The sequence below is a fragment of the Penicillium psychrofluorescens genome (assembly GCF_964197705.1).
Source record: "Penicillium psychrofluorescens genome assembly, chromosome: 1".
Taxonomy (NCBI): Eukaryota; Fungi; Ascomycota; class Eurotiomycetes; order Eurotiales; family Aspergillaceae; genus Penicillium; species Penicillium psychrofluorescens.
This window is the reverse complement of record NC_133439.1, coordinates 3837610-3850842: the sequence shown is the minus strand read 5'-3', so window position 1 is coordinate 3850842 and position 13233 is coordinate 3837610. Positions and strand designations below refer to the sequence as shown.

General features: G+C 54.4%; 5 protein-coding genes and 2 non-coding genes across 7 annotated transcripts; 3 read left to right on the top strand and 4 right to left on the bottom strand.

Moving 5' to 3' along the window:
- Positions 1-429: 429 nt before the first annotated feature.
- On the top strand, positions 430-2269 carry PFLUO_LOCUS1427 (uncharacterized protein; the record flags this gene model as incomplete). Its single annotated transcript, XM_073778465.1, has 2 exons — positions 430-637; positions 711-2269. 2 exons carry the CDS (start codon positions 430-432, stop codon positions 2267-2269), a joined length of 1767 nt encoding a protein of 588 aa, XP_073635517.1.
- Positions 2270-2849: 580 nt separating this feature from the next.
- Positions 2850-3896, bottom strand: PFLUO_LOCUS1426 (uncharacterized protein; the record flags this gene model as incomplete). Its single annotated transcript, XM_073778464.1, has 3 exons — positions 2850-3312; positions 3370-3856; positions 3893-3896. 3 exons carry the CDS (start codon positions 3894-3896, stop codon positions 2850-2852), a joined length of 954 nt encoding a protein of 317 aa, XP_073635516.1.
- A 1104-nt stretch (positions 3897-5000) lies between these two features.
- On the top strand, positions 5001-6254 carry PFLUO_LOCUS1425 (uncharacterized protein; the record flags this gene model as incomplete). Its single annotated transcript, XM_073778463.1, has 1 exon — positions 5001-6254. The coding sequence occupies one exon, from the start codon at positions 5001-5003 to the stop codon at positions 6252-6254; it is 1254 nt and encodes a 417-aa protein (XP_073635515.1).
- Positions 6255-6731: 477 nt separating this feature from the next.
- PFLUO_LOCUS1424 (uncharacterized protein) lies at positions 6732-9501 on the bottom strand (the record flags this gene model as incomplete). The annotated part of the gene is made up of 2 exons (XM_073778462.1): positions 6732-7313; positions 7366-9501. The coding sequence occupies 2 exons, from the start codon at positions 9499-9501 to the stop codon at positions 6732-6734; spliced, it is 2718 nt and encodes a 905-aa protein (XP_073635514.1).
- Positions 9502-10445: 944 nt separating this feature from the next.
- PFLUO_LOCUS1423 lies at positions 10446-10572 on the bottom strand. Its single transcript has one exon. It is a non-coding gene; the product is annotated as a tRNA-Arg (tRNA).
- Positions 10573-10772: 200 nt separating this feature from the next.
- On the bottom strand, positions 10773-10899 carry PFLUO_LOCUS1422. Its single transcript has one exon. It is a non-coding gene; the product is annotated as a tRNA-Arg (tRNA).
- A 1311-nt stretch (positions 10900-12210) lies between these two features.
- PFLUO_LOCUS1421 (uncharacterized protein) lies at positions 12211-13002 on the top strand (the record flags this gene model as incomplete). Its single annotated transcript, XM_073778461.1, has 1 exon — positions 12211-13002. The coding sequence occupies one exon, from the start codon at positions 12211-12213 to the stop codon at positions 13000-13002; it is 792 nt and encodes a 263-aa protein (XP_073635513.1).
- Between the last annotated feature and the right edge of the window lie 231 nt (positions 13003-13233).

Below are 13233 nucleotides of genomic sequence, written 5' to 3'. Positions count from 1 at the left end.
ATGATGAATTGGCCATAACCACTCGCAGAATAATAATCTGTACAACCCAACTTCGTAGTTTGCGAAACCTTTCTTATTAAAGTTGACAGATGGGGCTTCTAGGTTTGAAAGGTTTGGCTTGTCCTAAACGTAATTCAACGGATCAGCAAAAATGAAAGCTACTCGTGCAGATAATGACAAGCCGATATGGTCAACCAAGAGTTACTCCGTACACTTGAAAGTGAACAAAGAGAAAGTTGCACCGCCACACGTGATGTGGCGGTGCAACAAAGAACCCACCCCAGCCACAGCCACTCGCGACACAAAAATTGCCCGCCGCAGAAATCCACAGTCACCATCCGTCTGGGGTTTTCTGATCAACCAAGCCCCCCCTTTTTCGGTCTCATTACATAGTCAGTGAAAGACTCACTGGACTACATTTCACACGCAATGGCACCGATATCTATTGCCGACCTGGTGGCTGCCCTCCCCTCGGAGGACACCTGGGGCCCCGCTACCTCTGGCGACAACATGCTCGAGGGCGTGCCCTACGCCCCCTTCTCCAAGGGCGACAAGCTGGGCCGCATGGCCGACTGGACCTCCGAGTCCAAGGACCGTGAGAGGCAAGGTCGTCAGCCCTACAACCGGAACTTCAGAGGTATGTTCTTTTTTGTTCCATATTTGTCTTTTGCAAAATTGTTCCCAGGCACTAATTCCAAAAAATGAAAAAGACCAGCAGGTGTATGGCGCCGGCTCATCCAGCCTGTTCACCATCCAGGCCGAGGACGAATCCTCTTTCTCCGTCGTCGACAACGCCCGCTCGTCGGCCAAGCGCACCTTTGGCCGCGGCGGCGGCACCGTCTTCCGTGGCCGTGGTCAGCGCGGTGGTCCGGGCCAGCGCGGCGGACGTGGTGGCTTCCAGCGTGCTGGTCCCGGGGGCCGGGGACAGGGTGACCGCTTCTACGACAACCGGGGTGGACGCGGCGGCCGTGGCGGACGCCGCTTCGGATGGAGGGACTGGGACAAGCCGCAGCGGACTCGTGAACCATCGGTCAACGTTCGGCCAGACTGGAACATGCTGGAGGAGGTGGACTTTGCGCGTCTGTCGAAGCTGAACCTCGAGGCGCCCGAGGGCGAGGATCTGGACTCCTATGGTTTCCTCTACTACTACGACCGGTCGTTCGACAAGCCGCCTGTCAAGAACGCTGAGCGCAGACTGGCCGCGCTTGACCGCGCCGCGTACAATGTTACCACTTCGCAGGATCCCATCATCCACGAGCTGGCCGAGAAGGACGAGGCGACTGTCTTCGCTACCGCCGATATCCTCTCCATGCTCATGTGCGCCACGCGCAGTGTGTACTCGTGGGACATTGTCATCACCCACCAGGGCAACAAGATCTTCCTCGATAAGCGGGAAGGCTCGTCTTTGGATCTGGTGACTGTCAATGAGAACGCGATCGATGCCCCGCTCGAGATGTCCGAGGCCTCCGCCGGCAACAAGCCGGAGCAGATCAACACGCCCGGCGCGCTGGCCATGGAAGCCACCTTCATCAACCACAACTTTGCGCTGCAGACGGTGTCCGAGCAGCCGTCGGCCAAGGTGGAGTTCGCCCAGCCGAACCCCTTCTACAACGAGGCTGAGGAGACCGAGCCCCTCGCCTCGAAGGGGTACAAGTACCGCCGCTTCGACATGTCGCTGGAGCGCGACGAGGAGCCCGTGCAGATCATCGTCCGCACGGAGGTCGACGCCGTGATGAAGAACCCCACCGGCGGTGCGGACCAGCACCTGATCGTCAAGGCGCTGAACGAGTTCGACCCCAAGGCACAGGGCTCCGGCAGTGCGCTGGACTGGCGCACCAAGCTGGTGTCGCAGCGCGGTGCCGTCATCGCCACCGAGATGAAGAACAACAGCACCAAGCTGGCCCGCTGGACCACGCAGGCCATCCTGGCCAAGGCCGACGGCATGAAGCTCGGCTTTGTCTCGCGCGCGAACCCGCGCTCCGCCGCAGGCCATGTCATCCTGGGTGTTGTCGGCTACAAGCCGCGCGAGTTCGCCAGCCAGATGAACCTCAATCTGACCAATGGCTGGGGTATTGTGCGCACGATCGTCGACCGCATCCGCACCCTCGACACCGACGAGCCGGCTGACAAGGTCAAGAAGTACGTCCTGATCAAGGACCCTAACAAGTCCGTGCTGCGTCTTTACAGCGTCCCGGCCACCACCTTCGAGGAGGACGATGAGGCCGAGGTGGATGAGACCCAGGAGAAGAGCGAGGAGGCGGAGGAGTAGACTTTTCTTATACTTGGATTTTGTTTTTTCTGCCTTGATTGTGCATATGTGAAAAGTTCGTTAAGAGTCATGAATGAATATCCGTTACATATTCGCACCTTTTCCTCTTCTACTTCTAACTACAATGACAGTGGAAAATGAAAGGCTCAAATATGTGTAGACGGAGATAATATGTCATTGGCAACCGGCATAGCTCGAAGACCACAAAAAAAAAAAGAAAAATCAAAACAAGAAGCCCATTGTCACGGGCAGTCTGGACTTTTCAGCATATATACACACACCTGGCTCATCAAGAGAACGACAAAAGAAAAACAGCTGACGATGGAAGACAGAAGAAAAAAACGACAGGCTTGATAGTCCGCTATATAGGACATAAACACAGGGCGCAAAAAACGAATAAACGCAGGATACAGCAGCTCCAAGCTCACTCCACTATGCACACACACAGAGAGAGAGACACAAGACACTTAATAACAATTTCAGCAATTATTTTTTTTGCCAGACATCAGATCATAATCGTTTCCATTGCGTACACGGCTCTCGCCGGGAGAGGGCGGGTTGGTAAAGCGTGGGCTCCAGCTCAGGCATACATGGAGTCGTCGTGAGCACCCGACATTCCCACTTCGACCTTGGTGCCTACCACACTGCTCAGGCAATCCATGAGCTCGAAGTCCTCGACGACAGCGCCGAAGCCGTAGCAGCGAACTTTGGTATTGAGGGTCTCGATGATGATCTTGACATCCTCGCGACCCAAGGTGGAGTACAGCTCGTGGTTCTTGAGGCATTGCAGGGCCATGATCGGGGTGATCTGGCCGTCTGTGACCAGCTGGCGACTGAGGTTGAGGAGGGTGCCGAGGTTTGCGAGTGGGAGGTCGTAGGTCTTGTGTGGGTACGGAGTTTCCGCAGTGGTGTTGGCAATATAGCTCGGTGGAGGGCAGGTGGCCATCAGGGCGTGGCCTGAAAACGGCATGTCTTCGTCGTCGGCTTCGGTGATGGACCGTCGGCACAGATAGTCGGTGTGTTCGCGGCAGGGGCCTTCCAGTCTGTGATCATTCAAGAGGGTCAGCCAGCAATTCAACGCTTGGGGTAAAAGAACATACGTGAGGATAAAATCAACCTGCAGCTGTGGGTCGGTCTCGAAAACGCCGCGAAGAGCAGACACGGGAGTCTCCGGGCTCGCCGACGTCGAGAGATCCAGGCCCACAGACTGCTCACCGGGACTGGTCTGGTACACCTGCTGCTGCGGCGCATACGGCATGCCCGGCGACACATCCATACGCTCGATACCGCCTTCGGCACGAGGGCTCAGACCAGTAGAGATCGTCGTGGGCGGAGTTGCATTTTGATGGCTACCGTTTTGCGTAATACCGGCAGTATGCGAGCCGGTGGTGCTCGCAGTAACGGGGCTAGACTGGTAGCCAGGCATGGGAGGTCGCTCCGCGCGGCGACGCTCGAATTCGGCTTCGTATTGGATTCCGTGGGCGCTCAGGATCTCCTTCAAAATCTCATTTTCCTCGTGCATCGTATGCACCATGGTCTTGTGTTGCTGGAGCGCGGCGGTGAGATCGGCAATCTCGGTTGTGTAGGCTTCTCGTAGTCGCGACACCTCGGTCTCCAATGCACGCATGTACTGTTCCTTCCGTTCGCGGTGGGTCCTGCAACGGTCAGATCTGCACAGACGTTCGAACAAGGGTATTGTGATTACCTCTGTGCCTGACGGTTGAGTTCTTGACGCCGGGTCACAGCGGGCTTGCTGTCGGGCTTGGGCCCTCGCCGTTTCGGGGCCGCGCCATCTAGCTGGGGTCAATCCTCTCGATCGCATCCCGATCTCGCCGGGCCATCACCCACCTCGAGTAACCTTCTTGGGGCCTTGAAACAACTTGAATAGATCCGAACCGAATCCGCCTCTCGAAGGGGAAGTTGGTTCTTCTGTAGTAGATTGCACCATGCGTTCCTCCCGTTCAGGGAGAGCAGCACGGGCGAGCTGTTAGCATCTGTATGTTCCTTGTAGTCTTCCATCCGCTCTCGGCCAGTGCTTTGCTAGTGGCCAGAGTCTCGGATCCAATATGATCGCTTGATAAGATCTTCAGACCAGAGACAACCTTTGCGCCGGGGCAATTGTCCAGGGAGGGAGGGGACGGTTGAGGAAGGATGTAAACGCATCGAACCATGGTCGAGGTGCGATGCAGGGAGCTGGACCGAGGCGGAAGAGTATCTCGGAGCGATGGAACTCACCAGGAAGTTGCGTCTGCATGGGCTGAGCCATGGGGTACACCCCACCGCTGAAAGACATGCTGCGATCGATCTGTGCGATCGTGGTCTCGGGAGGGCCCGCAGATGGGGTCGTGAGGGAATGAAGGGGGCGAGAGAGGCCGAAAGGGAGGGCGTGGCTCAAGGCGAAGGAAGAAAGGAAGGAAGGTTGAGTGGGATGGAGAAAAAGCAAGCAAGAGTGAATGGTTATGCAAGAGAAGAACGATGACAGGCCGACCAGACAAGGAAGAAGAAGATGTTTGACGAGGCAGTGGAGAAGGCCCAAAGTGCTGAAGACCGCCTAGGTACCCGTGCCGCCACACTCGGTTAGCGCCTAGCAGAGGTACCCCGGAAGTACTGCCTGTAATCGACCAGTCCATTTCTACTTTGACAAATAGTTGAGCTGCACCCTTCGTCGCTCGGACGCCACAATCCCCAACCCCCCGATCGGGTCATCCTGGTGCGATGGGCTGTCCTACTGATGGACCCCGAGATTTTGGTCCACGTCGCTGCACCCAGTGCCAGCAGCGACGATGCTCGCTATCGTGCCCAGGTCGCGGCCATCCTGCACTTCCAGAGTGTGTCGCGACAGCCCGTGTGGCTGGGGTTGGACAGTGACAATCCCGGCGAGCGGCATGATCGTCAAAGCCATGACGAAGACCTCCACTCCTCCACAGAGGCCATCTCCGTCCCATCCTCGCTACTCAGCCAGCCTCAGAGGGCACGATCATCAGGGTCCAGCGAATGCAGGCGCGCCGTTGCCCTATCCATCGGCCGGAGTGGCCGTGTCTCTCAGCCACAGGCCGGTCTTTCTGATACATCCACTCAAGATGGCCGCCTGTCAGATCCCTGTGACGGTGTCCAGAACCGTCGAGAATCATTGGAGAGCCTCATCAGTGTCATCCCTGACTCGCAGCCAGAGATCCCGGCGGCGTCGGATTCTGCAGCGCGCCCAGAACAAGGCAGCTCGGATCTCCCCGCGGTCAAACGGCGTCGTATACGGTCACCATCCCCAGCGCAGCTGTCAGTCGGGCCCATCACAGCTAGCTCGCCGGCATTTAAGCAGTCTACCGGCAACCAACTAGCAGGCCAGTGCCCCAATGGCACCCGAACCCATCCTCTTGCAGATAGGGCTACATATACCAACCTCACAATTCTCCCACTGGAAATCCACCCTCTACCACCCCCAATCTCCAACACCCACTTCACAACCCACATAACACCCACCCTCTCCATGCTAGCAGAACGCCTCAAGCCATCCCGCACTTACAGGCCCGTTCAGCAAGCGCGGGATCTAGAGAAACTAGAACGAGGACATTGGCTGGTTCACATCAACATCCTCGATCCAGCAAAGGAACAGCAACGCCAGCAACAGCAACAGCAACCCCCAAATCCCGCACGGGATTCATCCGCGCATCGACATGATTGGGACGCTGCACTCTTCCATCGCTTCTGGACATTCCTCTCTGAGTTCGTTGCGAGAGATGCGCGTGCGGGCTGGGGCGTGTGGTGTATCCTGGAGAAGGCAGAGGAAGATATACATCCACCCCTCCTGTCTGGAGGAGATGTTACGTCTGCCTTGTCCACGACACAGGTCTCACTGAGGGTATATGCATGGGGCGAGGTCGCGATGCATATTTACCTCCTCCTGTTTCTGGCGAGTGAACGAAACATCCGGGGGATGGGTGCGCAGTGGAGGGATGCCCGTGGAGAGGTGGTCATTGAATTGCCGTGATGACTGAGATTTATAGAAGAAGACTATGCACCCAATTCATTGCATTGGCGAAAGGGAGAATTCGTGTTGGGTTTTTTCCAAATGCATCAATTTTCTTACTTGCTTACTTACCGAGATACCCACTTCGTGAAATTACAATGCCTTTATACCAATTCCTTCCAAGGTTACTACCATTCACAATCCATTGTGTATTGTTCCTCCTTGATTCGACACCAGCAAAGGATATCGTACATGCATGCTCGGTACAAAAGACAAATCCCCCAAGCAGACGACGGATTGAAGGCAAAAGAAAAATGAGGTTTGTTTTGGACAATTCACAGCCAACAAATGCTTCCCATTGAGGGAAACAGAAGAAAAGATGGGACACCAGGTAAATCCAGAAAACAAATTGTCAAATCAGTCCCATCCGTCCACCGAGGCGCCATGCCACATCCGTAGAAAAGAAAGAGTAGAAGAACAAGAGAAAGGGAGAAGAAACTAGTAGTTCAGTTCACCGCCGCCTGCGCCGTCGACCGCGTCGAGGTCCTCGTAGCTCTTCAGACTGCGTCCCTGCACGGCTTCGCGAGGCGGGACGCCTTGCGGTCCGCCGGGACCACCCATCGCATCTGGGAATTGGCCGGGGGGGAACATCGCTGCGGCGGGGTGTCCGGGAGGCACGCTGACGCCGGCCGGCGGGAGACGGGCACCAGGGGCATGCATGCCACGAGGGCTGAGTCGGTCGTTGCGGCGACGATCGTACGGACCGGGGCGGTTATGGCGCCCACCGCCGCGACGCATGGCTCCTGGATGATGTGTTCCGGAGCCGTCACCAGGGACCATTCCGTTTCCGCTCCAGCTACCGGGGCCGGCGCCCATGATTCCGGGCATCCCGCCAGGGGGGAAGCCAGCCGGCATGCCACCGGGGCTTCCAAGGAAAGGAATATTTGCCAGACTAAAGCCACGAGGTGTACCACTATGGCCCTGACCAGAGCCAAGTGGGAAGTGTCCATTGCTGCTGGCGTCTGATCGCGACGGCGAGATGCGGGCTGGATCCAAGACATAGGTGTTGACGAGGGAGAGCTACAGTAGTGGGGTTAGCGTCGTGCATGACAGAAAGTGCGTTCAAACTTACATCGTGCTGGATATTCTCAAGCCATTCGGCATGGCGCTTCTCGACGTGCTTGCGCCAGAAATTTTCGGCCTTGAAGAGCTTGGCGCATTCAGGCACTTTGCAACGGTATCTCGAATCTTCCTCCTCTTTCACGAACTTAGACAGCTCTTCCTCGACCGCTTGATCCACGGGCTTGCCGCCCAATTTGGCGAGATCGACATTCTCGGGCTCGAGAATCTGGAGCAGCTTATCCTCAAAGGTCTTGACCCAATTGAACGCACGCTGCAACTGTTGCTCGGATTTGGAGGCAAACCGCTGTGTGCGACGTTCCTGCACAGGCGACGCACGTTCCTCTCCGTCCTCACTAGGCTCTTTCTTGTTGATGGGGAACGGCAGTCCAAAAGCACTGGCCCGAGCAACTTCCTTGGCCTGGCTGGTGAGGCCAGAGCGCGGCCGGCGAAGGTGTCCGCCGGGGCATTTGCGGCCGAGCTCATGAACCGAATCACTCTCAAAGACACAGAAGAAGCAAAAATTGTGGACCCGTCGCAGGTATTCAACAATCAAGTCCAGCTTCTTCTTCCTCGCCACCAGCTCCTCGTCATCACTCTCGTCCTCTTCGGGAAGTTCAGGTTCTTCACCCTCTTCCATCTCGTCTTCATCCAGATCTTCCTCGTCGCCATAACCATTCTTCCGCTTCTTGACACTCACGGGCCCGGTGACAGGGGGCTGCAACCAGCCTTTTCCACGCAGGTCCTCCACACGCTCTTCGATCTTTGCAAGCCCATCCACGCCCCCTTCCATCTCAGTATCAAATTTGGAGATCAGTCGAGTGGCCAGTTCCAGGTCCCGTTCAACCCGTTCTGGGGTCGAAAACAGATCCCACAGAGCCTTCTTCCTCGGTTGAGAGGCCGGGGCATGTACACCGACATGGCAGACAAAGTCGCCGTGGATAGGATCATGGATCGTCTTGTCGTTGACCGCTTCGAGAGCCTTCTCGGCCGCACTGGCAGTGGCAGCACCTCCGTCAGCGCTGGCATCGTGGTCCATCTCGCCTTCTTCACCACGCCCATCTCCTCTCTCCGTAACGGTTGTATCCGCCGCAGGGTGCAGCATGATCCATCCTATCCGATGATACTTCTTAGAAGGGTTGGGGTCGCTCAGGCTCAGCCACTTGAATCCGCCATCGCCTTCTCCCAAATGCTCCTTGCAGAATGCCTCGATCTTTTCTCGGCTAACATAGGGTGCCAGAGTCTTGATGAGTAGAGCGGGTTGAGACAGAGCCTCATCGCGCAGCGCTCCTCCCCGCACAGGCAGAAGATCGAGAACGCCCATGGTCTCTCCGACAGCGGTAGTCTCGCCTTCCTCTTTTTCAACAATACCCCCAGCACCATCACTGTCCTTCTTGTAGATACCCTCCAGGGTAAAATCATCGAACATGCCCCCCTCGAGATCGTTGTCCCATTGCTCATATGCCCCTGTCCGGCGGAAGTTCATCAGGCTACGGCGAATGGGATCCCGAACCTCAGGGACATAGCGCTCCTTGAACCATTCTGCGTTTTTGTGATGCTGAACGAAGACTCTCGCGAGCTTCACTTGCAGATCAGCCTTATATGTATCATACGCTTCCTGGATCTGCGCTCGTTCCCTATCTCGGTCCTCGCGAGCCTCGCGCTCGCCCTTGACACGGTCCAGTGGGCGACGACCACCATGCTTGGCACGCTCCTTTTCTTCCTTCACCGATTGTTCGGCTCTCCACCATTCAGCGAACCAAGTGAATCCGACTTGGAAATCAAGGTTCAGAGGATTGGGCAGAGGGTTTGTCGGAAGCGGGCGTTTACCAGTCTCCTGTCCGGGGACATAGCGGTCGATATTCGCAACGTTTGGTGAGGGAGCACGGCGGCGGTCTTCACGCTCTCGGGCGGCATGCTCTCGCGATGTATTATAAAAATCCTCTCTGGAGTTGCGCCGATCCGAGGGCTCGTAGCGATCAATCATGACGGGGGACCGGGAGCGTCCACGCCCTCGGCGGCGGTCCTGTTCGACTGAGTTCAAGTCAGAAACCAAACGATCACCAATAAGCGTCCCTAGGATTGGCTTACCAGGCGACCTCCGTCTGTAAGGGTCCCCGGGCGATCCGAATTCATTATAGGAATCCATCGTCACAGATATCCCCCCAAAGCGATCCTATTTTGTGCTTGGCCGTGCCAGCCGTTACCGCAATTGAGTCGCTAGTCCAAAGGTTCGGCCTAAGCAATCAATGCAGGAACGGTGTAGCTGGGGAAAGGTCGACAGATAGTGCGAATGGAAAGCTGAGCTAAGAGTCGAACATCATTAGATCCCGTTTTTGGTTCAGTGGTGAGGTCTCGGATGTTCATGGAGAGCAACAAAGGCAGGAAGGTGGGAAGAAGAGAAGGACAAGATGAGAATGCAGTCAACATGGGCAACCCCAGAGACTGGGGGATAGAAGCGCCACATGCCCACGCAAGAAATCAGGTCAAAAAGAGAGTGGCGAAGGTAGCTCGTGGGAGCTAGCAAGAAGAGGCACGAGGGCCGCGCATTCAGCGACGGCGAGTCACTGGCGGGGAATGCCTCGTAGAAGAGAGAAAACGAAGAGTAAGGAGGGAAAAAGTAGTGGAAAAGGAAGGTTTTGAGAGAAGGAAGGGAAGCTGATTGACAGCAGAAGGGCAAAGCGTTCCAAAACCAGAGGAATTAATGAATGGGGGGCTCAAGCGATAGGCTGGCTAGCATGAAGCAGGCAGGTAAACGTACAAGTTGAGGGAATAAAGAAGAGGTGAGAAGCATCAGTCCTCAGAAAGAAAGTCAAGGCGGGCGATCGTAGCAGCAACCCTGGAGAAGCTTGGAGTGACTTTAGGATGGGGAAGAAGGAGGTGAGACGGACAGCGAACGATCCAGAGCTGGAGAGCGCTAGGCCCAATGGGGACCGGCTTGGCTAAGCAGGAACCGAGCAGTGCATCAGCCTAACCTATGGACTGATAGTCACACTGCAATGAAATGAGACAAATTAAATAAATCTCTCTATTCTCAGATGCCATTTCGTCATTACAATAGTTTGAGCAAACCCGAAAAAAAAAAGGAATCGTTTCCGATACCGGGGATCGAACCCGGGCCGTCCCGGTGAAAGCGGGAAATCTGTTTATACTGTTAGAAGAGATGCCGGATACAGTGTTGAGGAGGTGAAACGAACCCTAACCACTGGACTATATCGGATACTTTCAGGTGAGACGCTGTCAACTGCCATTATGATAGGACTGGCTAAGTAGGACCCGCAATGCAGCAATGTAGAGTTGGACTGTTAAAATAACTAACTACTCTGCAGATTGAATAAGAAGAAAATCAGATGTACTGTTCTCAAATTCCATTTTGCAACAACAAAAAGACAAAAAAAGGAAGAAAAAAAGAGGAATTATTTCCGATACCGGGGATCGAACCCGGGCCGTCCCGGTGAAAGCGGGAAATCTGTTTGTATTGTTAGAAGGGGTGCAAGATACAGTGTTCAGAAGGTGAAACGAACCCTAACCACTGGACTATATCGGATATTGCTTACGACATGGTCCACCTATAAATATCTTAAGGAAGCATTCCAGTCAGACATCACATCTTTGATCATTTCGTCGCAAATGATCTTAAAATTATTTTATAGAAGCAGAGACTATTAAATGTTACTCGACGGTTTAATTTGGACGAAATTGTTGTTCGTTGATAGTTCCATGGTCACTGTATTGAAGAACGCCTTTCTTCTGGCTCCTCGAAACCCCCCTGACCCTCCCCTAGAGAAATATATCTCTCACTACATGCCGTATCCTGCCTCACTACAATACTTAGTTGATTCCAGCACCTCTCCAACAATGATTTTTCTTGCCGAAAATCTTGATGTAGTAGGAAATTGACCTTGACTGTCACGAACCCAGGAGATTGAACGGGAAGTTGTGCATTGAACAAGGGTTGTAAATTCCAAGGAAGAAGAGGAGTGGAAGAGAGCTATCACTGGTTGAATCTAACGAGGCCAACTGCCCGGCGGTGATGACCTGCTGAACCCGAACTTCGAGATTCTAATTTGTGGACCTGTTGTATGGATCTGAGATCCTTCGAGAATTAATACTTCGGGAGCCGAGGAAATTCTGTCAAGCCAATTCCGTCATCCATGGAAGACTTTCATAGTTTGTCCAGCGTGGGATCATTGATTGTCACTGTATACTAGTTAATATTAGATTAGATAAACAGAAAAGTTCAGGAAAGTAGGTTTTATCCTCACCTGGACTTTGCCAACTGTGGGATTACCTCTTACTCTGTGAGTTGATGGTCGAACTAAATAAAACCGCGCGGAAGCGTTTTATTGCAGGGATCCCTTTTCGATTATCTGTTGTAATACCCAGGCGAGGGGGTTTGTTTTCAGTCACGGGAATAGCATCCGGAAAAGAAGCTCATAATTGTGTTCGAGATTGACCTTGTAGCATTTCCCTTTTCAGCCTTCTTTCTGCTATCACGAAAGCCGGGAACATACCCCTAAAAGTGAGGCTCAATTTGAATATTCGCGAGATGAGCAGTCACTTTCAATAGAAGATCTTGTTTTCTCCATTTCGCGTCCTGAATCCTTGGGCCCATTTCGTCGGACCTTTTCACTTATGCGTAGCATTGTGGGTGCCTCACAAACCGCAGAAAGCGCTTTAGTGAATTCTTGTCCCCTGGAAATTTATAGCGTATTGTAACAGACTATAGCTTTACCACGCTGCAATTTTTAGGTGTGTCTTATACTTCGTCTGCCACTCCACTATGGCTCTCTCCTGCCCAACTCCGATTGGCCCCACCCCAACATCACCTCCCCACGAACATTTCTCTCTCCTTCCCATGTCTGGTCTTCTCAACTCGCGCTGGGCCCCCGGCGCGAGGGAGCACCATCCGCCTCCAAATGCTCCATCCCGATTGTCGCGCTCTCAATTCCGGAGCCAGAGCGCCCAGCGAAGCAGCCCCACAACAGCTACCCCATCCGTGTTGTCCCCATCCGAGGAGCTGGCGCGCTTCATGAAGATCGTCTCCCGGCTGCGCTGGAAGCTGCCCTTTCTCGCAGAGGGCTACCGGCTGGCTACCCAGTCTACCGCGCATGCAGAAATCTCCCACGCGGAGATCATGTTCAAGATCGACTTCCACGAGTACTACGCGCTTCTCGAGCGCGCCATTGTGCACCTGCTAGGCGTGTTCAACATCACTGTTTCCTCGTCCTTCCGCGGGACCCAGATGAATGGGAACGGGCGAGTTGGTGTCCACCGGTACCATGCAAACGTACTAGAGGCCCTAGAGCAAGAGACCAGTCCATTATCGCCTGTTCTGGGCAGCGGACATGTCCTGGGGCAGCTCCGGCAGGCGAAGGAACTCCGCAATCGCTGGAAGACGGCCGATATGACCCAGGAAGAGAGAGAGAGAGACCCTATTGCTGCCAAGAGGGCGGTAATGCCTCTCGCCAGCTATGATTTCGAGACCATCTTGACCGAGATCTTTGGGGGGTTAGAAGAGGCATATGTGCGTGCGCGGGAACATGTTGACAAATGTAGAAGACCCGAAGAGAGCACTGATTCGCCATTGTTGGATTCGGAGGCGGACTGGGAGTTCATGGTGGATGCAATGGATTGGGAAGCTGTGTGAAGTAAATACCCAAATACCGAATACCCGAATACATGCATATCTACTGAGAAGCGAGATGTCCCCGTTTGTTTCTCTCTCTGCCTTTCTTTCAACAAAATCCTTCTCCCACACTCCCAGTCTCTCCCTCTGTCTCTCTTTCTCTTTCCCTCTCTCTCTATTTTCACTTTGTTTCCCTCTGTCTTCTTCTTCAACGAAATCCCAATCTCCAACTCCTTCCCAGTCTCTCTTCCT